This window comes from Alligator sinensis, unplaced genomic scaffold, assembly GCF_000455745.1.
Source record: "Alligator sinensis unplaced genomic scaffold, ASM45574v1 scaffold249_1, whole genome shotgun sequence".
Lineage (NCBI taxonomy): Eukaryota > Metazoa > Chordata > Crocodylia > Alligatoridae > Alligator > Alligator sinensis.
Window position 1 is genome coordinate 226,708 of NW_005842593.1, and position 27,948 is coordinate 254,655.

Here is a 27,948-nt window from a genome sequence, read left to right on the forward strand (position 1 = left end):
TCCCCAACTACATCATTCCAACCAAAGCTTTGTCTAGCTCTGTCCACCTCCCAAGAATGGAGCTTCTACTGCCTCACTGGATAACCTGTTCCAGTGTTTTACTACCCTCCTAGGTGAGAAAAATTCTTCCTGACATTGAACCTAAACTTTCCTTGCTGCAACCTGAGACCATTGCTTCTCGTTCTGTCATCTACCATCACTGAGAACAGTCTAACTCCATCCTCTTTCAAACACCCCTTCAGATAGTTGAAAGCTGTTATTAAATCCCCTTAGTCTCCTCTACTCAAGACTAAATAAGCCCAGTTCCCTCAGTCTTCCCTCATAGGCCTGAGGCCTCTGCTGGACTCTCTCCTATTTGTTCATGTCTTTTCTGTAGCAGGGGCCCAAAACTGAACACAATACTCCAGGTGTGGCCTCACCAGGGAAGAATAGAGGGCAATTATCACTTCCCATTACCCACTGGCAACACACCCAGTATGCCATTAGCCTTTGTGAGAAGGTCACACTGCTGGCTCACATTCAGCTGATTGTCCACTGTAACCCCCAGGTCCTTTTCTGCAGAGCTGCTACCCCAACCTGTACTGCTGCAGGAGATTGTTCCATCCTAGGTGCAGGACTTAGCACTTGCCTTTACTGAACTCAAGAGATTTCTTTTGGCTCAATCCTCCAATTTGTCTAGGTCACTCTGAATCCTAGCCCTACCCTTCAGCGTATCTGCTACTTCTCCCCCAGCTTGGTGTCTTCTGCAAACTTGCTGAGACTGCACTCTATGCCATCTTCCAGGTCACTGATGAAGACAATGAACAAAACTGGCTCCAGGACTGACCCCTGGAGTGCTCCACTTCAGACCGGCTGCCAACTAGACATCGAGCCATTGATTACAACCCTCTGAGCCCGATGCTCCAGCCAATTTTCTGTCCATCTTACAGTCCATTCATCTAGCTCATACTTCCTTAGCTTGCCTGCGAGAATGCTGTAGGAGACTGTATTAAAAGCCTTGCTAAAAATTAAAAAGTGCACCACATCCACTGATCTCCCTGAATCCAGAGCCAGTCACCTCATCACAGAAGGCAATCAGGTTGGTCAGGCATGATTTGCCTTTGGTGAATCTATACCAACTGTTCTTAATCACCTTCTCTTCCAAGTGGTTAAAAATGGATTCTTTGAGGATCTGCTCTGTGATTTTTCCAGGGATTGAGGTAAAGCTGATTGGTCTGTAGCTCCCTGGATCCTCCTCCTTTCCTCTCAAAGATGAGCACTGTTTGCCCTTTTTCAATCATCCAGGACCTCTCCTGATCACCATGAGTTTTCAGTGATAATGGCCAATGGCTCTGCAATCACATCAGCCAACTCCCTCAGCACCCTCAGGTGCATCATATCTGGCCCCAGGGACTTAGAAAAGCTAGATATGTACAAGTACAGGCAATCCTTGACTTACAACGTTTCGAGTTACAACGTTTCGCACCGTTTCATCTTTATGAAGTCAGTTTCGATTTACAATGCTTGATGTGATGCGACGCCAGGCCAGCAAACAAGTTCACCGTGTCGCTCATCTCCCTGGAGAACATCTGTCCAAACTTGCTTGGACACTTTGTTTAAGAAAGCAGAGAGACTTCAGAAAAACTTGCAGCCAAGACTCCCAAGAAGACTCCAGGCAGGAGCCCTTCAAAAAGTCCAGCGAAGTCGCCTCAAAGAAGCCCTTCCAAATCAATATGATTGCTATTTATGATGTAAATACATTAATGTAGCTATATTACTCATCCATAGTTGATTGAGTACAAAATTCTGGGGTATTTTTGGTGAAAATAGGGTATCAGGCCTTGGTTCAGGAACCAATCCCCTATTTATAACACTGTTTCTCATGATAAAATTGGTTCCAAGTTACAACATTTCAACTTTAAGACAGTTTTCAGGAACCAATTGTGTCGCAAGTCTGAGGACTGCCTGTAGTCCCTAACCTGTTCTTTTACCACTGAGGGCTGCTCACCCCTTCCCCAAACTGTGCTACCTGGTATAGTAGTCTGGAAGCTGACCTTGCCTGTGAAAAAACACTGAGCACCTTCAGCCTTTTCTGCATCATGGTACACAGTTGCCTCCCCCATTTAGCAAGGGACCCACACTTTCTCCAATCTTCCTCTTGCTACCAACACTTGTACAAAAGCCCTTCATATCCCTTGCTAGCTGCAATTCCAACTGCGCTCTGGCCTTCCTGACTTCATCCCTGCATACCTGAGCAATTCTTCCCTAGTTATATGTCCAAGTTTCCACTTCCTTTTTGTGATTTATTTTCCTGAAGAGCCAAGCTGATTTCCCTGATCAGCCAAGCTGGTCTTCTGCTATACTTGCTAGTCTTCCTGCACATTGGGATGATTTGTTTCTGCACTCCGAGTCTTTTGAGGTACAGCCAGCTCTCCTGGACTCCTCTCCCCCTGTCTGGCTTTCCAGGGGATCCTGCCCATGAGCTCCCTCAGTGAGTCAAAGTCTGCTTTTCTGAAGTCCAGAAACTGCCTAAATCTGCTCCCAAAACAAGTGTTCTCCCAGACTAGTTACAGACTGAGATCTTGTAGTGGCCAGAGAAAATGCTACAAGGATATATTGAAAGCATGTATCTCAAGAAAACAGATGCTGAAATAAAGAGCTGGGTGGGGGGAACTGGCTACTAATAGACTCCAATGGCTCCACAGCCACAACCTCAACCAAGTGGCAGCCCATTTCAAGTTAAATTATCTTGTTTTTGAAGCAGAGAAGAGTGCAGAGGATGGAAAAGGAAAGAAATCCAGGCCTACTCTCCCCTGCAGAAAGACCTGTAACTTCTGCGGACAGGTCTCTCTCTCAAGGATTGGACTCTTACATCACCTGAAGACTCATCTGAACCATGGCGGAGATCATGCTCAAACAGAGTGCCACCAACAATGATGGAGGGATAACAACTGCATCTTAACAGCTGCTGCATACTCCCAAGCAGCAGCTTTTTGCCCCTTTTAAGGTAGCTAAAATGGCCGCATGTCTATATCCCAATTCGTGTAAAGGTTTAAGAACACACTTCTGGCATATGCTCCTGCTAGGCATGCAAAACTGAGAGTGCAGACATCTAACATCTGAACCATTCCCAAATGTCACAGATTGGGAACTGGCCAACACTTGTGTGAAGTGCTATGGCTCTGATACCAGGTGGTGTGAATGGGCATCCTGCCTAGCATGCCTCACAATGGGACAATGGGCATGGGAAAGGTGGTTTGCACTTAGGGTCTCAGGGAGGTGGATGACCTGTGGCTGGGATGTTTTTACTTTTTGCTTTCCCCTTCCTCCTAAGCATAGCTCCAATAGCTAGTATAACTCCAATAGCTTGCAGTGTGCTTATTGGGGAGGGAAAGGCATGATGAGGGGCTGTGGTCAAATAGGGAGGGAGAACACAGCCGCTTGTTAGAAAGATTTTACTGAATGATCAGTATGCCTCAATAAAACGTAAGGGGAAAAAAGAAGGGGGGTAGGGGCAGTAGAGTTTTGCCTGCATACCAGAGCAGTCAGTTGCCTATCCACTTCAAAGTTTAAACTGCATTTTATACCATTTTAATTGTTGTGTGTGTGTCAATGCCCTGAACGTATCTTGTATTTTTATCTTTCAGAAGACAAACAGAATTGTTGGAGGCCAGGAGAAGTACCCTGAGGTCACTTGCACCCAGATGAAATTAATTACATTCCTTACTTCCTTCCTGATTTCATGATTTAAAAGACAGAGGACGATTGCATAACTGTTTAGAATAAGAAAGCACTGCTGAGAGAGACATACATCATGGCAGGCTGTGAAACCAAATCTTCATGAGAATGAAGGCAAAAACTGCCTGAGTCACAAGACAATTCAATCACAGATAACTCAAATAACTATGTATTCAGAAATGTTCAGTGTATGGTTTAGTTTCCACTTCTCACAGGTTAGTCACCAACTTCTCAGCAATCCATATCACCTACCTGTTCAATACAATGGCTGAGTAATAATGCAATTCTTAAAGTTCTTTTTCTTTTTTTTTTTCTTTCTTTTTTTTTTTTTAAATAAAGTCTTCTCTTTGTTTTTGCAAGGAATCGGGATACTTCAACCCTCAGGGATTCATGAGAACATAATGAAGAATCAAATATTGTAACAGTGGAGTCCTTCAGGAAGCATTTTGTAAACCCTGAATCTATTTTGGAATTGTTATATAGTCAAACAAATGTAACATATGCATTTAACCCTTCTCTTAGGAATGAAAACTCACTCGGCCAAATGGTTCAAAGATTCCACGAAGCATATCTTCTGTTATGTTGAAGTGTAATGAGCCTACATAGAGTCGCATAGGACCAGCACTGCCCTTTTGTAGGTTATTGGCCATTGCTGCTGCTCTGTTTTTCTCGGCCTAAAGAAAATTAAATTGTCATTTCTCGTAAAACTCAAGTGAAAACAATACATGTACCAAACTTATTAAAAATAAGTTCCAAAACTCAAACAGTAAGTCTGTATGTGGATTAACTTCCTAGCTTTTAAGTGCCAAAGTTCTTCTAAAATCTTCAACCTCAATGAGCTGAAGATTTCTGATTCTGTTTTTTAGTAACTAAAATGCCCTTTGTTTTCTATATGCAACAGATGACATTCATAAAAGATAAACAAATGTACTTTTGTACAAACAACAATTCTATGATCCCTTTGAAAACTTTAATGGTTTCCTCATCTTCTGCATTTTGCCTTGTACTAAAGGCTGTCACCTTCTTGCCCTGGATCTTTTATTGGCAAGTGATTACTTCTGTATATTATGTAAACAATTCCATATACCTTTCCAGCCATCCTGAACTTTGCTAGAAATTGGCTCTTTGGAAAAAGACTGAAAGTTTCAGGAAGCCTGAAGCTCAAACGACTGAAATGTAATGAGTATAAGGAAAATCTCTTTCTCCAACCTAAAACAAAACAAGACCTGCCTTTCCTTTCTAACTGGGGACAGTGTTCTGAAATTTTCACACTATTTCTTTAGTAGAAGTGCCAGATTTTCCTGGTGAAAGTTAGTGACTCTGAGGCCCCCCTCATGTTACAGGTATTGCACAATTACTTGGTTAACTGGGCAATTACCTTAAGACCCACTACACATGCAAGTTCCAACCAGCTATAAAGTTAGACTCTAAAAAGGTGAATTAACTTTATAGCTAGGAAACCTACAAAACACTTCCCAGAGATGAGCTGATGAACTTCACTTCATCAACCTCCTGGATACTAAAAATCATGGACTGAATATAGACATTGGATTTATGATGCATTATAACCTGCCTGACATCTGACTCCCCAGGTACTTCTCAACTATTCATCCCCCTTCCCCTCACCCAGCCTGTCTCTCACACATTGACTCCTCAACCTACATCTTCACCGACTGCCTGCCTGTCTTGTATGCATACCAGCCCAGCCTCTGGCTGCTTTACTTTTCATTCTATCCAGGAAGAGCGCACACCAACTGCTGAAACTTCCTCAGCCTGATGAAGGATTTTTGAACCCAAAAGCTTCCTTAAAAATTATTTTCCAACTATTTAAGTCGGTCTAATAAAAGATATCAGATTCACCCAAAGAACCTTGTCTATCAATAAAGATTGCAATTTTAAGTTGATGAGCATACAGAGAAATTATACATTTAAAGCCCAATTTTTCTCCAGTCCAAAATGATTGGCTGTCTCCTAGAGTCCTGTCTTATTCTACATATATCTACACATTTAACGGTAATTTTGCTTCTTAAGTGAAGCCCGCTGTGTGTGGGAAGACACACTTGTTAACTGCAAGTCAACAAAAGGAATCTGGCATCACACTTCAGTGACCTGTATTAGAAATCTGGAGTGCCAGAGCTAGCTGTATAAGTATTGACCTTACACTGAAGTGTGCAACTCCAGGCATTTAAACAAAAACAACTGACTGTAAATTAAAAAAATGCCAGTAGTTGAACATGCAGTTTTCCCCCCAATTTACTAGTTGTTCATGCTTCACTAATATGGATTAGTGCATGGTTTCCTTAAGCACTAAATGAAAATACCAATTGTAATCAAAGGTGAAAAGAAAATACACTTTTGATCCCCTCCCAACCTCTGAATTTTCTGGCCTCATTTGAACTGCTACTTCACACAGTAGTATTAGTACAACATTGATATAAAATAATTTATTTTGATATACAAACAATACCTTTGTAAATGAAGTAAAGCCTTACTGAAATTAACCTGACTGCAACAATACTTATTCTCATCTCTTGGTCAAGCATCTGGGCTACAGTATAAGAGATTGCATAAATCACAGTTAACACACAACCAAGTATAGCTTACCTGTGATGCTTGTACTATGATTGGTACCCCCAGAACTCTCTGTCCAGTTAGTCCTATTGCCAGGGGCACTGAACTAACATCAACAAATTCTACATAAGCAATTCCCTTAGAACGTCTGGAATTTCTATCAGAAATCATTCGCACATCACGAACCTATAAAATGAAAGAATGAGAAGTTTTTCTAAACAAAACTAATTTGCATGCAGTTACTATGGCATGCAGCCCTCTGGACCACTGACTCTTAAGCTAACTTCAGTGAAACTGTTTCTAAACAAGTAATAGTTGGAGTGGTTCTGTAGCTGTCAGTCCAGGAAATATGTAAGCAGCAAGGGTTTTTCAGTTGGGTGACGTAAGATCTCACACAAAAATCCTTGCTTCTATAACAAATAAGGATTTAGCTTCATAAAGTCAACTTGACTATCACAAATCTGACACAAAACAGAAGGGAACAGATGGAGTTTTCTAAAAATTCACCTACCAAAATACTTATTTACGAAGAGACCTCATTTGAAATAGTATTTTAAGAAGCACAATCATTCACAACAATTAAAGTTACTTAAATTAGTTATCACAAGTGAGAATTGTGCCCCACTGCAATAGGCATCATACAAATATGAAAAGGAACGCCCCCCCACAAAGAGTTTAGCATTTGATCCTGTCAGCTCTGACACCGAGTTTAACCGATTCCTTAATTAACAGATTTCCAAGTCAAAGAGCCCTAACAAAGCACCTAAATTTTTGGAAATAACTTTAGTGCTAGAGGACGCTCTGTAAGAGCCCCCAAAGATTCAAGCTCACCCAGGAAGAGCACACACCAACTGCTGAAACCTCCTTAGCCTGACGAAGGGTTTTTGAACCCAAAAGCTTGCTTAATAACTATTCTCCAACTATTTGGGTTGGTCTAATAAAAGATATCAAATTCACCCAAGGAACCTTGTCTGCCTATGTCCTTAGACCAACACGGCTACAACCTAAACCCCTGCGAGATCACTTAAAGCACTCTCATCCAGCGCCCACTTACCTTTCCTACAGTAGAGAAAAATTCTTCCAAGTCTCTTGGCCGAATTCTTGCAGCTAGTTGCATACAGAATACTGTTCGAGCATCTCTCTCTTCAGGGGTTAGATTATCAATTGGCTCTCTGAAACAACAGAAGTTTGAGTTTAGCTACTTCATTTCTGACACAAGGTCACTGACAGGTTGAGGCAGAATATTTGCTTTTCATATTTAATAATTTTGCAACAAGGGTAATGCAAAATTTACATTAACAGCCTACTGTTCAATTGTATGGATATTCTATCACCTCAGATTATAGAGGATTTTTCAAATATTCTCCTTCCATTCTAAGCAGTACTGATGTGCAATTTTTGGAAACTGGCAAACTGAAGATTCAGATTCAGTTGTCTCCCCCATTCTAGTAGGAGATGACTAATACACTTTAAAATTATAATACAATGGCCAAAAAAAAAAGTGAAAATAGCTACCTGACAGGGCTCTTGTCTTTTCTGAATGGACTTTTGCTTCTGGAGCGCCGTCTGCTGTAAAGATAACAAGTTTGACAACATAATCAGAAAACATACAAAATACCAGCCCAGTTTGCAGTAAACCTATTAATTATGCACAAAGGTAGAAGAAAAAAAAAAAAAAAAAAGAAAAAAATCAGAAACCTTAATTTGATGCTGTGAGGCAGACCAATCTTCCCTCTGATGGCACTGTTGAATTTTGGACCAGAACTAGATTACAGGCAAAAGAAAGAGAAGTTACTTATAGTAAAGGAGCTCATCAAAACTTACTGTCAATTTGCACATCGCATTGTAGATGTACATGTGCCTCATGCACCCAAACTAAGATTTTCTTTCCCCCTTAGTAGTACCTACACAGTGCTACTCCTCCTTCTGCTCTGTACGAAAAGCCTGGGGGGGGGGGGGGGGGGGGGGGGAGGGGGGGGGGGGGGGGGAGGAGGAGGAGGAGGAGGAGGAAGGACACGGGATGGGACGGGGACAGGATGGGACAGGGGACCAAGGGGGGAAAAAAAAAATCAGTGCCCACTTCGTCTTCAGTTCCTTCCGAGCCAGAATATCCCAGGACGCATAGGATTCTGAGAAAGAGCAAGATGGAAAGCAAGATAAGGATTGTGCATATGGACAACATTACTATAACTCCACTTACTCTGGAAACTCACTCCTTTCTCCTCTGAGTACTTGCCCATATGCATGTTCCACTGTAAGCAATTCCAAAGTAATGCCCAGTTCACCTGGAGGCAGGTCTTGGGAGTCTAAGTAAATAACTAATTTTCCCAAATGCAGGATCTAATCCAGGAGCTTCAGTGCTAGCACAGTGCTTAGTGAAGGTATGAGTTGAATTCGAAGTACAGTTCAAGAGGTGCTTGGATAGAGACATTCTGGAAGGAGGCCACTTATTGGTTGGCTGATGCAGTCTAGATCCACGCAGTCTCTAGGCAGCGATTCTTTTAGCCATAGCAGAAAAAAAATGCAAGGTACAAATAGGCACGGAGCTCTTATGAAAGGCTGAGTCCTGGTTAGGAAAGAGCCCTTTTAATGTCCAGTGTGTGCAATGATGCATCTGCCCTGAAGGAACAGAGCTTTGGGAAGAAAGCTAGAAGATGGAATTCCATTACTACCTTAAAGCTAAGGATTGGTCTCAAAGAAGGGTTTGTTTAGAAGAACAATTTAAAAGGAACCTTCCAGGAGAATTTTGATCTCCTTTATCCTCCCTATCAAATGCTGGCAAAAGAAAATTCATTTCAGGGGCACTGTGCAGGTTGTCACTGGCTCCAACGGTAGTTTTCAGTCTTGAAGAGTCTAGATTCAGGTCCTACAGGGAGATCAAGTTGCTCCTTGGCACGACACCTTACTCTGGCCCTTCTTGAACTTCAGCATTGCAGAGAAGGTAGACTAGCATTCCAAAAGGTAGCTGATGGACGAAAATTATTCTGTTAAGATGTCCCTATTTGCTACGATGGTTCACTATGCTTCAGCTCGAGAAATTAGACTAGAATGGCTGGGATAGAAGCCTGGAAGGGGACATCATGATTCCAAGTCAGAAACCTAGTCCATTTATCCATATATCTGCAGGCACAGCTGGGGCTACTTTGAATCTCTAACAAAAGAAGAGCATTTTTATTTTACTGCTTGAAGCCATCCAGCATCCACGCAGATATGGTGGGTGTTCTGGTCCAAGTCCTGAAGAGTGGAAACAGGAGTAATCTCAAGTCACAGTACCTCACAACAATATGCTTAGTTATGGAATCAAAAACTTCCTTGGCCAACCTAGAGTTAATAGGATGAATTGTACATTTTTTGCCTAACACTGCAGATCATCCTGGGAATCAGAGTAGTCATTAAAGCATACAACGGTTTTCTTGTCCATAGAAAATGTCAGGCAATTGGACCGAGAGTCTTGGCTGAGGCCTCCAAGGCTCTGAAGGAGGGAGAAGTTTCCCACTACATGACACTAGCCTAAGATGACATACCACAGGAAAAAGCACTTAATGTCCCTCTTGTACCTCAGGGAGACATGCCAGCAGAAAGTGTTCACACAGATTTTATGAAGGTCCAAATGATGTAACGCCAAAAGGTATACAATATGACAGTGCATCAGTTGAGGCTGACTGCTTCCTTCACCTTCCTGCAGCAAAGATGGGCCCTTTGCACGCTTGTTATTTAAGTAGGGAGATGCTGTTGTTCCATCTAGGATATTGCTAACATACCCGTAAGAGACAAAAAGGTAGAATCGTTTATAAAACATGCCCAAATATGAGCCACAAGTATTTCCTGAAGAAAGGCAAGATGGTAATGTAAAAAAAAATCATGGAAGCCGATGCAAGCCTGCTAATCCCAGGGGATTATGGTATTGCTATTTTGACACTGAGTTTATAGCATCATGCTTTCTTAAGTCCCAAATGGGTTGCCATCCGCCTTATTTCTGAAATCAAGAAATAACCATTGTAAAATCACTATCCTCAAGGATGAAGAACTTCTGTATGACTCCAACCACTAAAAGTGGCACCACCTATCACAGGACAAAGGCTTGGCAGTAGGCAAAGCATTGGCTGTAAACAGGCAACGGGTTGCCAGTAGGCACAGTGGCATAGCTAGCTGTGTTCATGCTTAAGACCCACCAGAGATCATTGTATAAACAGACTCAGGCCTGTCCTGATATTGGCCTAATTATCACTTGAGAGTGGAGAAATGGTATCCAGAATCCCGAAGCTGGGATGGGGGACTGAGTGCCTGCATGCATGTACCCCAGCCCAGCAGGTCAGTTTGTAGAAGAGGGAAGGGGCAGGGGCTAGATGGTGGTGCAGACAGGGCCACAGAGACAGGAACAGGGAGGGGTAAGTGGAGTGGGGTCCTGGCCAGGTGGGACTTACCTGCTGGGGAGGCGTGCCCCCCAAATAATTTGTTCTCCCTCTGCCTTGATCTGCCCCCGCTTCCCTCCCCACAGACCTGCTGGACGGGGAAGGGGTGGCAGCAGCACATGGTAAACCTTATGTTGCTTTTAAATGCCAAAAGGTGACCTCCTATTTAAAAAGGTTGGAGACCACTGATCTATAAATAGGGACCTACCTAAATCACAAAAGATGCCTTGGTTTTTTTGCTGTCCCAGCACAGTATGCAGCACCATTCTGCAGTGCAGAGCAGCACAGCAGCCCCCACAGAAGCCCCTCCCTGGACACAGACAGATGACTATCTGTAAATATCTGGGGAGGGGTGGGACTTGCAGGGCCCCATAGCCAATGTCCAGCCCTTCTCTGTGCTCCAGGATGCCTGGGCTTCCCACACTTTCTGTTAAAATTGCATAACTGCAAATTTGGTAGGTCTCTATAAGAAAGCTCTTGCCAATGGTTGGCTCTGTGATCCATTCCCCAAAGGCCTCCCAGGAAGCAGAGGGTAGCTTCTCTATGAAAGATATTTACCTTTAACAGACTGAGATGGGGTGGGGAGAGCAGAAGAGAGGAAATCTTACTCATACAATGGGAGAGAGAAAGCTAATCTGTCACCTGAAAATAAAGGTGAACCAGAGAGTATATTTTATATTTTCCTGCCAAGCAAGTCCAAGTTTTTACTTATGCCAGATCCATAAATGGTCTCACACAATAAGGACAGGTCAACTTGATGGAAAATGCACTGTAAAACAGTTGCTAGTCAATGCGTAGGCACATTAAATTCCTTCAAGGAGATCTGGAGGCTGTGACCTACCCATAAATCCCCAGAAGTCATCTTATTAAGAGGCTGTAAAATAACCTACTGCCTCATCCACTGATATAGGAGAACAGTAGGTTGGAGTTGTCACAGATTTGTGAAAGGTATCTGGAGACAGAAGATCAAGTGGAGGTGCTGAGAGAATGGTCCCTGTACAGGAAGACTCCAGCAGTGTGGACAACTCCAACAGTCCATTAGTTGAACTGGGACCATGGCACAGGGTGGGATAAGACCGAGATAGGCTACTGAACTGCCCCACATTTCAGAGCTGTGGAGTGCTTCTAACACAATTGCCTTTATGTTTCCACTGCCAAAATTCACTCCCTGAAGTCAGGGCTCACTGCTAAAGCCAGAGACCACAAAAAAATCTCAGAGATGACAGGGCACAGAGTGCCTCCTCAAAGAAACACTGAACATGGATCTGCCCCTCATGCTGGTCCCGGCACCATGGTTCGTCCTAGTCCAGAAGTGAAGCTGTTGCAATAATACACTTCTCAACGACATGCAATTCCACAAAGCAACAGATACACTTGGCATGTCCACCAGTTGCAGCCACGGCCCTATATGATGAAGGGCATGTCTGGAGAAAGCCATGTTGAAATGCTGAGATTGAAAGTGATGAGAGAGATTCATTGTTGCTGAAAATCAAGTGACAGGTCCAACTTGCACTGTCCTCCTTTGCCACAGGTATATAAGGAAACCAAAGGCTAATGAGAACATTGCTTTAAAATGTGCTTCTAAGGCTAAACACTAGTCTGTACAAGAAAAAAAAAAGATGCTGTATCTTGAGAGAAAGGCAACAGAGGAACTGGGGAGCTGGAAACATGCGCTGTCTTGTATGTTGTTTGTGCAGAACAAGGGAGAAGCAGGGTACATGTATACTAGAGAAATACTTCTAACTGTAAAAGTCTAAGTTTGGGTGCAAGAGGGGCAGTGGCATGTGTATATGGACAAGCACTAAAGAAAACAGCTTGTTAAAAATACAATACACAGCAGGAGAAAGTGTTTTGCCAGGCCAACGCTGACTGACTCAGTATTCTATTACCTCATGGCTCACCCTCTGCTCCCCACACTGCACTGCCCTGCTCCTGTGCAGTGGGTGCAGACAAGAGCTGGAAGGAGAGCTCAGAGACTGCAACTGCTTTTACAGCTGGAACCATAAGGGGAACAGCAGTAGCTCGGCAGGAGCCCAGAGGCCACAACCTAACCCCTTGCAACCCCTGCTTCAGGAATTAGTTTGACAAGTACAGAAAAGCTCCTCTTTTGATGATTCCAGTAATCCTCTATGTTACAATGTGCGTTACACCTGGGAGAATTTGAGGTTTTATTGTTAAAAACAAAAACAAAACACACACACACACACACCTGAGCCAAACTCATTCAAATAAACAACTTCTCACCAACTACAAATGTTCTTATTTTTCATTAGTTATACCTGGCTGACAAGCAGCAACAAGGATACTGTTCAAGGAGGAGTGGCCAGGGTGTAAAAGCTAAGCAACTCCTCACCCCCACAAAAAGCCTCAAGTCATGATTAAGGGCATTTCTGAAATAACTATGCTCCTCTGTTCCTTGTAACAAGCCTTTTCACATTACAAGTAGTTAAAGACTTCATATGACATCTTCTCTTTAACATTCATCTGAAAACATGTTTACTTCCTGCTTTGTGCACCAGCATTATCTATGCCAGCAAAGCTCTGAGACTATACTTGATACCTGTTGCAAACCCAGCCACAGTTTTTACTCATCAATTTAACTGGCATAGCTAATTTAAATTTGCTTTTTATTCTTAAATAAAGGTAAAACAGGAGGCAATAGAAATGTTTACTTTTCCTCTACATAGCATAGCTTTGAACATTTTTTTCCAAAGACTTACTCAGCACAGTGTCCGTTTAAAAACCACACTCAATTTGTACATCAAACAACTTACTATGGGCTCCTATAGCGGCCTCTAAATCTGCGATCTCTGCTTCTAGAACGGCTACGTCTGCGTTCTTTGCTTCGGCTGCGCTTCCTTTCCCGACTTCTGCTTTTTTTCCTGTCATGATCACGACTTCGTTTGCGTTCCTTACTTCTGCTCCTCTTCCTGTCATGACTCCGACTCCGACTCTTGCTCTTTTTTCGCCTGAAAAAGCCAACTCACGTTACAAACGTAAGGACACCTAAACATTGGTTTTGCAATTATACCATATAGCTTTCCTCAGCTCATTAGATTGTTTTCTCACAATGTTAATTTTACTGCAAGATTAGTGCCTGTGACATCAGCTTGCAGGAGTAATACTTCCTATATAGACATATGTTAATGACTTATTAAAAAATGGATCAGTTATGAATCTAGTAAAAACTGAGCATAAATAGGATTTTGAATACTCCAAGGTTAAGTTACACATCTATTTGACTAGGCCTTGTAATTCTTAGAATACTAAGTAGTCAAGTACAGATGGAATGGTTGGAGATGTTTCCTCAGGCATCTATACACCAATCTGTGTGGATGCTAGGGAGGGACAGATCACTCTAGATATATCCAGTTCAATGCTCTCTCTAAGGCTAAGTATAGACAGTCAAAAGCCTGAGGCTGACTTGATTCACAGGTTAGTCTAAGCTGTAGACTGAACTGATAAGCAAGTGAATAGACTGTCACTTTCAACTGACAGCCACATGCCTGCAGCAGGCCAGGCCAGAAGCTGGAGGGAACTAGAGCACACCTCCCTGGCTCAGTGGGAGCAGACAGCTTCGACCAAGGCTAGCCTGCCCACCATGCAAGGGGTGGCTTGTGTGGGGAGGTGCACAGCATCCACGATGCTGTGGGAATGTGAATTAACTTGAATCTGGAGGGGATCTGGGACGGAAGTTCAATAAACTAATTTAACCTAAATCAGTTAAGTCTGACACTACATCCATCCAGATTTATCTTAAACTGTTTTCAGCCATTTTGAAAGCAGTTTATGTGCATTGAACTCCTATTGTATTAAAGATATGAACTGGTTTCCAATCACTTTTACTGGTTTGTGTGTAACTTCTCTCCCTAGCTTAAAGCATCAAGTTTTGCCACTGGCAGAGACAGGACTCTAGGACAGATGATCCATGTCTGACTCAGTATGGCACTCATGTTCTTAAGTATGGTAGTGGGGCTGAAAACTTACAAGATAAAATGTTAACTAGTAAATTCAAAGTAAAACATTATTGTAAGGTTTCAGAAATTTCAAGGGGACAACCATATTTTCAAAATTCACTAAAGAAACCTAGGTTTGAGTATAGAGACAGAGTTTTCAAAGTAAAAAAAGTTAGGAAAACAAGGTAGAGAGATTATATTTCCCTTCTGCAACACTGCTCAAAACAGAAAAGTGCCAACTCATTTTCAGATACTATTAACTACATGATTCTCAGAAAGTTGTTTGAACTCCACAGCCAGGAACACATTAGCCACATTCTTTTCTAAGACAAGGTATTGTTGTAAACTAACTACAGACAGAGAAGAGCATTCTAACAATAAGATTACCATACATTTTAAAATTTCTTTTAGTGCCTGGCTGTGCAATAGAAAAAGCAAAAAACTCCTTCAGTACAGCCTACATATTTTTTTTAACTTTCCTTGTTAAAAATCAGAATATTGTTGTTGTAGTATCATGTTAAAGAGCTTTTGGTGTACTCTGCATATTTGAAAACAGAACACTCTTTGCCTGCTTCCTGTTATATGACAGGACAGGAGAGGGAAAAAAATTCTATCAGATTGTTAGCAAAGACACAGCTCAGATCCAATTTCCATGTTACTGAATGTCTGAACAGCCATGTTGGCTACATGCTGCTATCTGAACTGGCCAGAAGGCAGCCAGCCTACCCAAAGATACAAGCAGCAATTCATCTACTAACAAGTTTGATCACCTCCATTTATCATTATCCCCCAACTTTTCTAGATTAATAACTTTATGTAGCACCCTATTAAATGTTCATGGGAGTTCAGAGAATAATGTACCAAATCTTTCCTCTCTCTAAAAATAAGTCACTTACTAAAGAATAGTATTGGGTTGTATTGTCCAAGTTATATTTGGCAAACCCATGTTGCTTTTTACACAACTTTATTAACATCTCCATGTCTTTCTACTAAAAATATACACAGTTATCTATTCTTGTCAGTATCACCCCCCTTTCTAAATATTTACACTTAACTGCTATTCTTGAGTAATATAACAATATATCCTCCCTTAACCGCACTGTATTTTCGTGCATATAGCCCACCCCCGGATATAAGCCGCACCCACGTATAACTGATAGAAAATTTTATTTTTGTAAATTAGTCTGTGTATACACCACACCCACATATTCCCCGCCACCGGCGCAGCCCACCCCCAGCTCCTTCGAAAAAAATTCCGCCCATAGCCCACACCCCCGTATAGCCCGCACCCAGTTTTCTTGTAAAATCGCGTATACCCTGTGGGATATATGCATGAAAATACGGTAGACTTGAAGTCGCATTTAACAATTTTTACAGTAACCTAGGATGGATAAGGAGACTCCCCTTCCACTGCTTTCTGATTTGAGCACAATGAATACAAAGAGTTTGCACTTCCCTCTCATGTCGTAATTTCGATATCCATATTGCCATTTACCAGCTTTTGCCCAAGTTCTGTTTATCATACTGAACACTAAGGCAAGCTATTCATCTACTTGGTTTTGGGGCTATTCCTATACTTGTAATCTCAGTCTCATTGCATAGCAACCTCTTTCTACCTTTCCTCTTTTTGCTTACCGTGAAATGTTTTTCTAACAATAAGACAAGCATCACTAAACTAGGCCTTACCCTACGCAGTTACGAAAATATGAGTTTGAGCAGCAACTGCATGAGTGTACACATTTCACCTGCATCTTCCTGTACTAATATAGTGAAGCAAAATTGTTGCAACTTCAACCTATTACCTACCCCCCTTAAGTGTACATCAATTTAGCTCATTTGTATCACTAGAAGATGGAAAGAGCGAAGCAGTGGGGGCCAACTTTCTTGGCAGATGTGTCACAAAGGTAAGACTTACCCTCTGTAAATGCCACCTGCCCCATCTGCTGCTCTGCTTTCTACTCCCTGCCCCATTCATCACTGTTCCCTCCTGAACCTGCAACATCACACACAAACACACACACAGGCTGCCCGTGCCACTTGTAGTACGCATGCTGCAGGTTGAACACCCCTGAACTAGAGCATAAACTCCCGATTCCTAGTCTGAAAGGTAACTCTTCCTCCCTTTTGAAGTAACTGTAAAGTACTTCTACCAGATTGCCTTTTAGGAGTTGAATCATAGAAAGCTAGGGTTGGAAGGAACCTCAGGAGGTCATTTAGTCCAACCCCCTGCTTAAAGCAGAACCATCCCCAACTAGAACATCTCAGCCAAAGCTTTGTCTAGCCGGGTTTTGAAAGCCTCCAAGGATGGAGCTTCTACTGCCTCACTGGGTAACTTGTTCTAGTGTTTTACTACCCTTCTAGTGAGAAAATTCTTCCTAATATCAAATTAGAATTTCCCTTGCTGCAACTTGAGACCATTGCTACTTGTTCCGTCATCTGCCACAACTAGCTCCATGCCCTTTCAAACCTCCCTTCAGGTAGCTGAAGGCTGCTATTAAGTCTCCTGTCAGTCTCTTCTCTAGACTAAATAAGCCCAGTTTGCTCAGTCTCTCCTCACAGATCATGCACCCTAGCCCCCTCACCATTTTTGCTGCCCTCCGCTGGACTCTCTCCAATTTGTTCACATCTTTGCTGTAGTAGGGTGCCCAAAACTGAACACAGTACTACAGATGTGACCTCACCAGTGCTGAATAGAAGGCAGTAATCACTTCCCTTTATGCACTGGCAACACTCCTACCAATGCCCCGGTATGCTGTTAGCCTTCTTGGCAACAAGGGCACACTGCTGGCTCATATTCAGCCTGTTGTCCACTGTAACCCCCAGGTCCTTTTCTGCAGAGCTGCTGCCCAGCCAGCCGGCCCCCAGCCTGTATTGGTGCATGGGATTGTTCCACCCTAACTGCAAAACTTTGCACTTGTCCTTGTTGAACTGATGAAATTTCTTTTGGCCCAATCATCCAATTTGTCTAGGTCACTGAATCCTAGCCCTACCCTCCAGCTTTTCTGCTACTCCCTCCCCGCTTGGTGTCATCTGTAAATCTGCTGAGGGGGTACTCCATCCCATCTTCTACACAGTTGAAGACACTGAACAAAACCGACCCCAGAACCGACTGGGGCACTCTACTTGAGACCAGCTGCCAACTAGACATCAAGCCACTGACTACTACTCTCTGAGTCTGATGCTCTAGCCAGTTTTCTGTCCATCTTACAGTCCATTCATCTAGCTCATACTTCCTTAGCTTGCCTGAAAGAATGCTGTGGGAGACCCTATCAAAAGGCTTGCTAAAATCAAGGTCCACCACATCCACTGGTCTCCCTGCATTCACAGAGCCAGTCAACTAAAAGGCAGCAGTCGGGTTGGTCAGGCATGAACATTCCACTGTGTAGCACCACACTTTAATTAAGACGTGAACAACTTAAAAAGAGCCCAGCGGGAAGCAACAAAATGACTAGATGTCTGGAAAACATGATCCATGAGGAAAATCTGGATAACTAGGATTATTTAGGTTCAAAGAGAAAATACTGGGGATTTGAAAACTTGAAAGGTGGTCAAAAAGAGAAAGGAAATAGACAATTTTCTATGCCTGCAGGGAGCAGGACAAGGGGCAATGGTTTAAAACCGTATCAAGTGAAATTTAGGTTGGATATTAGGAAAAACTCACTCATGATAAGGGTAGTTAAGCATTGAAACAGGCTGGGGGGGGGGGGGGGGGGAAGGATGAACTTCCATTTTTGTAAGATTAAAAGAAGGATGAGCTCTTCCTGAGGTCTCTTCCAGCCCTACTTTTAAGATTTTATTATTTCCTGACTATTCAGGTGCTGCTGGCTTCCCAAGCAGCTCAGTCCCAGAAAAAAAAAAAAAAGAAGGGTCAGGCATTCTGGCTCAGCCACCTGCAGCAGCATCCTGCAGCTAGGGAGTTAACAGAGCAGCCACACTGTTTTCCTACTCCCCACCTCCCTTTGTAGCTGCCTGTGTTTTTCTTTTGAAAATACCATACCTACCAGTACTGTCAAGAAAAGAGTTTCTTCTTCATTCTGACTTAAAAAAACCCAAACAAACCGCACAAAACACATCTTTTTTGGTGGCATGCAGCATATAAGAAATTATGGTATTAGGACTTTTTGAGCATACCAATCATTATAACATCTACTCTACATACTGATGTATCATCGGATCCTATACACAGACATTCTAAGAATATAAACATAGCTACGAAGAAAGTATGGGGAAAGGACAGACATGAAACAGCCCTGCAAGGTAGAAGAAAATAGTTTTATTTTGTAACTGAAAAACAGTAGTGTACCTCCAGCTTTTTATAAAGGGAAATTCCCATAAGTTACTGGAGTGATTTATAAAGTCAGTTTGTAAACATCTTTTGGGGGATAAGGGGCATGGCAACTGCTATCTGTTAGTAACACTTGCCAAATCAAACTTATTTCCTTCTTCAACAAAATAGTTAAGTCAAGGGAATGCCATGGCCATAGTATGTTTGGACTTCAGCACAGCTTTTTATGAAGTTTCATATGCTATTCTCCAAAGTAAACTGAAGATGTGTAGATTATATTACATTATAGCAAGGTCCATACCTAGCTCAATAACAAGCAAAGAGTATTACATGTATATCAACGTCAGACTGGCAGGTGGTTTCAATGGAGTTTTACACAGATGTGTCCTGAATCCAATGTTATTTATCATGTTCATTAATGATCCAGATATCAAAATAAAAAGCTTCCCAATGAAAATTGAAGATAACATGAAAATATTTTGGAGTATAGAAGACTTCAAAAGCATACTAGAAGACTGAAAAGCTGAGCTAGATATAACAGAATGGAGCTGAACACTGACAAATATAAAAAGCAACGCCGAGAAAATAATCAAAAGCACAAACACAGAATGAGAGAGAACACGATGGGCAGTTGTGTTGCTGAGAAGGATCTGGGGGTTTTGATGGATCACAGACTCAGTGAGTCATCATTATGAATGCAGTCACAGAAAAAGCAAATGCAATTATATGCTGCAAACAGATTTATTAGTTATAAGACGCTGGAGGAGACAGTGCCATTCTAGTAGGACTTAAGGAGGACCATACTGCAGCAGACCCAGTATCCTGTGGCAGAAGTGGATGCTAGAGGGAAAGCTTTGAACAGGATACATCTGGAGTGATTTATCCCCTCCCCGCTCAATACCTTCTCTGGCATCCAACATTATTTATTTGTTTAGAGACACCAGAGGAAACATCTCCAACCATTCTATTCAATAGCCATTAACAGATCTATCACTTATTAATTTATCCAGTCCCTTGCTGAACCAGGCTATGCTATCTGCCTCCAACATCTCCTGTGGCAATGAATTCCACAAGTCAACTACTATGCATTGATCAGACCTCAGCTATAGTATTATGTGCAGTTCTGGGTTTCAATTTAAGAAGGATAGGGAAGAGCTGGAGAAGATCCAAAGGCAGGTGACAAAAAAAAGTTGAGAGAATGTTTAGCTCGGGAGAACATAATAACAACTCTCAAATATTTGAGGGGATGGGAAAAAGAAGGAAAACAACTGTTCTTCCTTGCTGGAGAGCAGAACAAACTAGTGATTTTAAAACTCCAGAAAAAAAAATTCAATCTCATGCAAAAATTCCTTGCTGTTGGAACAGTAAGGTCATAGGATGGATTGCCTCGGTAAGTTGTATACTCTCCTTCATTAGAAATTTTCAAGAGGCTAGACAGGTATTGAACAGGGAAGATTTAGGAACAGCATTCCTGTATTCATGAAGGGGGCTGGGACCCTTGAGGCCCTATGATTCTATGAACATACTATTGTTCTGGGTAGTAATTCACACTGATACTAGTGCATACCAGTATTTTAGGCCCCAGAGAGTTCTGAAAATACAGTATTGTATACAGCTGCTTAAAGAAGCCCAGTCATTCCTGACCCTTTAAAGAGGGATTCTCTCACTGAAGAGAAGTCCCTAACAAAGCAGGTCATTCAGGTGCAATAGCTATATAAGCTACTGATCAGTGGGCACATCTACCCAAGATGCTACTGTGCAGTCGTTACTGCAAATTAATTTAGTACTTATTAGCAAATCCTAAATAAATGCTCAGTAACTAGTTACTGAGCAGTAGTGCCAGTGAACCTCTTTTAGGCGATGCTACTGTGCAATAACGTATTAGCACTGTCCATGCTGTGATGTGCTACTGTGCAGCACACATCTCACGTAGATGTGCCCAGTCTAACACAAACAGAACAAAGGGGACAAAATCCTCTTGAATGAAATATATTTTTCCAAAAGCACTCATTTTTAACCAATTATTTTTAACTATATTTTTAACTAAGAGAAATAATTTATTCAAACTCCACTAACATAAGGACTAAGTTACCAAGATCAATCAAGCATACTAACCCAGCAATGATCATAGTTAACTTCATTCAACTTTTTTTTTTTTTTTTTTTTTAAAGCCAGGGACTTAATCTTTTTGCATCCTCAGTCCTCAAAAGTCTGAGGAACTTAATCCCAAAATAGCATAAACAAACAATCCTGGAGGACCAGTGTCATTTTTAACCCTCAATTTCCTCTCAATTGTTTGGGACCACCATTTGTACACATTTTTAGAAGTTCTATTCACCAAGATGAGAACAGATACAAACTGTATTATACTGCTGTTAGGAAAACAAACTAAACGTTTTTACAACTTTGATATCTGTAACATGGAGGTACTCGTCTGAAGAGAAACATTTTCATATTTGCCAATGGAATGAACGGGAAAGTGAAACTAAAGGCTTCATCTGGGGCATGTACCATTGCAGTTGCCCACATGTGACTAGGCTATACATTTGAATGCATAACAGGCTCAGTTCCCATTCACAAAGAGGTAATTCTGCTGCTTTTACAGGCTGTATTCTGTGTACACAGTTCTGTAATACTGGAACCAATCTACTTGCCATGGGGGGTTCATGTATTAATGGCCCCGCCCATTATATCCCAAACATCCATTTAATTTCCTTGGAACACAGTATACACAATAGAAAATAAAAACAATAAAAGCAACGCAAGTCACTGTTCTTAAATACACTCAAGCATTAATGAACAGAAAACCACTTACTTTTTGCTGCGTTCTTCATGGCCATTGGCACTGCTCAACTTGTTCTCATCCTAAGCAGGGTTGATAGAAGAACATCGTGAGGACGAAGCGGAAACATTGCAAGTGGTCAAAGGGTAATGGGAATAGGAATAAGAAAATACAAAACAAAAATTTTAATACTAAATTACTTGTTTATAGATTTATATGGAAAGCTATAAAACATTTAGGTAGGCATGTTTAACCACTTTGCTGCTTACATTTAAATCATACATTTATAAGAAATAATTAAACTGTTTAAAAATATATTAAGTTGATGTACTTCCTTACATGTAGTTAATTATCTTGTAGAGTTCAGCATTCAAGTGGTTAAATATTATTTCTATAAAATGTAAGAGGAAGTTTCAGATTTATGCATTTTGTGCCTTTTGATCAATACCAAGGCTATATCTCTGCCTAAGCCCCAAGTGGCCAAGCTAGCAGCCAGCCACTAGCGATTTCCTGTGACCGATGCCATTCCCGAGATCTTCGCTCATTTTCGTTGGAGGGTTGTTAGAGCTTGATGCCACATCTGTCACACATCTCGCCCTGAAGCAAACAGGGATTCACACTGCTTTAGTAACGTCGACTCCCAAGAAAGTCATCAATAATCCACCAGTCCAGCCTAAACATTCCCTATTTCCATACCTGTTTACATGGAAAATATCCATGTTAAACTAGGACACAAGAATCTTAACATTACAATATTACAACTCTCTCTCCAAGATTTATATAACTGCTAAATTTACATAAAAATAAATATACAGCATTAAAACAAAAAACAAAAAACAAAAAAAACCAAACAAACTTACAAATAGCCATCCAAAATTGTTACCACATGATTGTGATAAATACTCCAGAATTTACAGTAGGTATTATATATAAATATTATGTATGATTTACAGTTTAATCACACAAGTTACGCCATGAATACAACTATTTAAACTTCATACACATTTCTTGTGAAACCAGTGCTAATGCATGCATAATGTTAACACTTTCACCACCGTTTGGTGAAAAAAACCAAAAAATAAAAATAAATAAATAAATAAAATAGAAAAAAAGACAGTATACATTTGCTGCCTGTTTAAGTCAGAAACTAAGTACAGCACTATTCTAGCCATTCATAAGTTTAGCAGAATTTTGGGTCAAAATTGGCAATTCCTAATTGAACAACTAGGACAGAAGAATACAACAGCAATTTATTGAATGACACTGCAGACTGTGATACTGTCTTTTACTTGCTAAGTCTGTAACTATTCAGGGATCCAAGAATTCACTCAGCAATTGATTTCGACCTGTCCTGCTAAGATTAACCATCACCAGTGTCCTGAATAAAAAAAACAGTCACACTCCTCTTGCACTGAGCAGACAGTTTAATGATTTACTTGCCATGGACTGGTGAAACGGTTATTCTTGGAACCCTGCTGTTTTCCCAAACCACTGCATTCACCTTGTTGCTATACCAAACTGGAGCTGGCAATTTTAGGAGTATTTTTTTTTTTTAATTTTTTTACCTAGGGGACCACGGTACAGCGATACGTCACTCAATTACTACCTTATGATTGACAGTTCACACTGGAATCAAAGGTGAATTCATGGGAGTAGAGGTGAGATATCGTTAGGCAAGTCTACAAAGAGAGATAGATGGGCATTTATTCATCACGCTGAAGTGAAACTACTGCACAATATAATTACATTTACAGTATATATTTACTTGCAAGTTACATGTAATGCATCTCCAATAAGATAAATCATGAGGGCTCCAGGGATGTTAGTTTACAGTTCAGCAGTAGTTTCATGAATAATGCTAAATTAAGGTAAAAAAAAATTGCAAGACCTCACTGGCACATTTTTCTCACCTTCTTGTAAGGAGCCTCAAGCATTGCTTCAATATCAATATCATCAGCCATTTTTCAGGACACCTGAAACAAAGAGCAACATCACATCAGACGTGTACTCTATCCCATACAAATAGAACTGCTATAGTATAAAGTAAGTTTTGATAATACAGCTAGTGATGGGATCTCCCAAGTTTCAAAAAATGATATAACCAAGTGAGAAATATCCAACAGAAAAGAACTGGGCATGAATAAAAAGTCCAAGTGTAATCTACATACTGAGACAGTAAAAACGATATAGGCACCAGCCAGTCTTGGCTTTGAACACAAGATACACAATTAAGTTAACCATCATAAAGCAAAAGCTTCCATGTTTACTACCTGCTTCTTATTAAAATGCAAAAAAATATGAAAGATCTGTTTGCATTAGTTAGAATTCAGAAAAGGGTTTGACAACAGCCATCCAAAGAAACCCATATAACTGAGAAGGCAATTTCTGGCAAAGTGGGAATTAGCATTTGTAAAATCTAAAGTTTTTCTAGGACTAAGAAGAGTCATAATGGTCAGGGGTTGTACCAGATGGCCCTTGTGGTCCCTTCCAATCCTACAATTCTATTAACTAATCTGACTTTCTGCAGAACACCAGTAAGAACTAGTTTTATCTAGAACATACTAGACACATTTTCTCTTGATTAAAAAGTTGAAATCAATTTCTTTTGATTAAAAACATCAAGTTCCCTGAGAAGGGAGAAGAGCCCTACCCTGCTTCACTTCGTTGCAGTTGGAGCTGGGCCAGGCAGCGCGCACACACCTTCCCCAGCTCCCCCACCTTCCTGTTGGCACTGTAGCTATGCAGTCCTGGCAGCACGGCCACTGGACTGGCATGGGACAGGGTGTGATGCAGCACACTGAGTAGCTGCCCTGCCCTGTCCTGCCTGCCTCCTGTGAGGAGCTGCTGCTGTTGCGGCACTGCTAGTCTCTGCAGGTTGTAGGGAGTGCTCAGCTTTGGGCAGCCACTTGCAACTTTCCTGGTGCAGCAGGCAGGATGGCTACTTGGTGTGCTACATTGTGCCCCATCCTGAGGAGATTGGGGGGGGGAGAGGGAGAGAGAGAGAGAGAGAGAGAGAATAGGAGTCTGCATGCTGCACAGCCCAACCTCAGCTACAGCAGAGCAGAGTTGGGCACAGCCCTGCCTCCTCAGGCTTGCAGCAGCTGGTAGACCAGATAGGTTCAATTGCTGCCCCCACCCTTAACAGCTTACCAAAATTCCTTTTGTGGCCCTCCAGCCCAAATAATTGCCTTCTAGTAGTTACCAAGTTAAAGAATGATCTTGGTTTGAGTTCCTCATTTTTAGTTTTTCAGCTGACAGCCACTAAATCTTGCTAGCTCATTATATTAATGTCCCTTTACTATCCAACTCCTTCTACTCATGTAGATACTTGCAGATTAATTAAGTCACTTCTTAATCTTTTGTTCACTAAAATAGACAGATTTTAATTCCTTAAAGCTCTTGCAGAAAAGCATGTTTCATTCCTTATTTGATAATTTTTTAACTGTCAAGGTCAGAAAGGACACAATACAATTGCTTCATTATATACAGAAGTAAAACTATTTGTGTATTCCATATAATATCCTACTTGGATCCAGGGATAGCATTAGTTCAGTGGTTTTCAACCTTTTCTCATTTGTGGACCCCTAATTTTTTTTCAACTGGATGTGTGGACCCCTTTGAATTGTAAGTGTGGTTATTCACATACTTCTGATTGATCACAAACCCTTAGACACAGACTGCAGACCCCAGGTTGAAAACTACTGCACTGTTAGTGCATTGTTTGCAGCACTTCCAAGGTGAAACTCATGCTGCATCAGATCTCCAGCACATCTCCACATAAATCATTGCCATACCCTGCTTTCTGGGATACAATCCCTCTACTACCTTACAGGAAAAACATGTTCTCCATTTCTAACTATAGGGCTTTGTATTTAGCTGTGTTAAAATAAAGTTCATTTATACGCAACTTTTAAAACTACTCAGCCACTGTAATTCAGCCTCATTACAGCTTTATCGATGCTTTTCAGACAAATTTTATTAGCACTGATGAAGACAGAGTAACATTGAGTTAACAGATTCCTGTTGGACCGTAGTAGCACCTCATCTGATGAGACACTCATTAACAAACACACACATAAGTATGGAGTCCAAATACTATAACCTTAATTATGTATAATGTGATATTTTTGTATGCGATGTGGAACTAGGTCAAATACTACAGGTATCTAGCATATAAAACCATTACCTTTGTAACCAAATTCGCAACAGAAAACACCCAGTACTTTTTAAACAGTTATTTTCTATAAAGTTAGTATTCACCAATTTAAAAATGATATAAAAGCATTAAAAACTAGACAACTTCTATGAAAGGTAGAGAAAGACTCGTGACAAATCATTAAATAGATCAAACAAGATTAGGGGAAAGAGAAAACTTGACACTCCTGATATCTCTAAAAATAAAATCTAGGCATAAAAAGCCTTCTAAAAAAAAAAAAACCAAAAAAAACCTCAGGTCCCTGAGGCAAAATGTTGCAAGGGATGTAAAAACCAGGCATTTTTTTTAACCTGGAATTCTCCCCTTTTTCTCTGCTTTTTACTGCCTTATGATGCATACAGAAGTCTTAAGAAGCCATTGCCTCCTTATTTTTCCCCTTAAATTCCATATAGGCTAACTTTCTTTTCCTTTGGTTTTGCTGGAAGACTCCTGGGAGGTCTCAGGAGTTTACCGTAAGCCGTAACATCTGCAGTGAAAGGGAAAGAATATTGAATTTTTTTCAGTAGGCACATTCCCACCATAAAAATGGCTTTTTTATTATCAGCTACAAAACTAACAAATAAGACCGCTTACATGCGTTTGTGTGTTAAGAAAATGAAATGTAGAACAGTTAACCCTCAAGCTGCTGACAGGCGAGAACCATCACCTTACCTGCACCTAGGATTCTGTCCCAGTGCAAACTACTACGTTTTAGCTCTCCCAGTGCTATGAACCCCATTTCCTTTCCTCCGTGCTTTAGTCAGGAAGTCTGAGGAGCTAACGAAGACCAGCGTTTCCAGCCAAATGATAAAGCACCTTCCCTCGCATCCACGCTTGCTCTTGGCTCATGCCACCAACAGAACCCCAACGTTTAGGCCACTAGTCTTTCAGCCTCCCTGGAACCTTGTTTTTTGCACTAAGCCAGCAAGATTTTTCAAACACCTTCCCTAGATTTAATTCCTCAAGAGACATGCACAGAGTAGGGGGCCCTGGCCACGCTCAGCAGCGTCATCACGGGGGAGCTTAGGGAGGGACAAGCAAATCGCCAGGGGCAGTTAGGGGGTAGGCCCGGCCCAGCCACTACACAACTGTTGCAGGTGAATTTTCAAGCCAAGCCCTGTAACGCGGAGAGGCCGGACACAGCCCCACGGCGGGGAGCAGAGGCCTCCGGCATGGAGGCCGAGCGGGCGTCGCTGGCGGGGTCACGACCGAGCCCAGGCGCGGGCCCCAAGGGGCGGCCGGGCCTCTCCGGAGACTTGTGCCTCTCGCTGGGCCGAACGGAAGGGGTGCGCGGGGCCCGCTGCTGGGCGCGGGCCGGGCGCAGCCCGCACGGTTACCTGCGCTGGGGCGGCGGCTCCTCCTGCTCAGGTGCCCGGCCGGCGGCGGTTCCCGGCTCCGGCGTCCACTGCGCGCAGGAGAACACAGGCCGGGGCGCGCGAGTCCCTGGCGAGGCGGGTTGGCTGCTCCCTGAAATGGCGCCCGCTGCTTCTCGCTGCTCAGGAGGTCCGCGCACTGGCACGGGGACACCTAGCGCTCTCCGCACGGGCTCTCGCGAGACCGGGGCCGAACAAGGCTGAGCTCGCCACAGCCTCCCATTCTCGCGAGACAGCGTCTCCGGAACTAGCCACCAGCTCACGCGCGACAGTAAACAACTGGCTGCCTACGCTCACTTCCGATGTCACGGCTTCGTGTTCTCGCGAGAATGTACCGGTGGTGCGAGAACGTGGGGAGGTTGAAGATGAAATCTGGAAATTTAAAGGGAACGGCGGCCACTGAATCCTGGGAGGTCTTAGGACTTCCGTTATCATTTCCCGGCCTCTGCCGAGACCTCAGTATGAAGCTCGCGCCTCTCTGCCCCGGTTAGTCCTTCAGGCGTGCCCTGCCCCTCTCTGCCTCTTCCCAGGGCTGTGATTTAAAGAAACAGGAACACAGAACCAGGCCCCCGGGGCCAGTAAGTGTGGTCTCTGCTTCGCAGGCAGCCCTTGACCCAAAGGCTTCCCGAGTCACCAAAGAGAAATAAAAAAAAAAAA

At 42.2% G+C, this 27,948-nt stretch overlaps 1 protein-coding gene across 4 annotated transcripts in view; it reads right to left on the bottom strand.

The window, feature by feature from the left end:
* Positions 1 to 27,378, bottom strand: part of RBM39 (RNA binding motif protein 39) — a 46,706-nt gene extending 19,328 nt beyond the window's left edge. The window contains exons 1-10 of one of the 4 annotated variants that reach the window (XM_025214665.1): positions 27,256 to 27,378; positions 26,342 to 26,405; positions 23,634 to 23,696; positions 21,757 to 21,806; positions 13,475 to 13,669; positions 7,987 to 8,052; positions 7,804 to 7,857; positions 7,343 to 7,460; positions 6,322 to 6,474; positions 4,254 to 4,391 (exon numbers count right to left, since the gene is read on the bottom strand). In XM_025214665.1, the coding sequence (XP_025070450.1) occupies positions 4,254 to 4,391; positions 6,322 to 6,474; positions 7,343 to 7,460; positions 7,804 to 7,857; positions 7,987 to 8,052; positions 13,475 to 13,669; positions 21,757 to 21,806; positions 23,634 to 23,684 (825 nt within the window). In that variant the 5' untranslated portion in view covers positions 23,685 to 23,696; positions 26,342 to 26,405; positions 27,256 to 27,378. Of the gene's footprint in view, positions 1 to 4,253; positions 4,392 to 6,321; positions 6,475 to 7,342; positions 7,461 to 7,803; positions 7,858 to 7,986; positions 8,053 to 13,474; positions 13,670 to 21,756; positions 21,807 to 23,633; positions 23,697 to 26,337; positions 26,406 to 27,255 lie in introns of all 4 variants that reach the window. The other 3 variants (XM_025214664.1, XM_025214666.1, XM_014524321.2) reach the window with 3 other exon arrangements.
* Between the last annotated feature and the right edge of the window lie 570 nt (positions 27,379 to 27,948).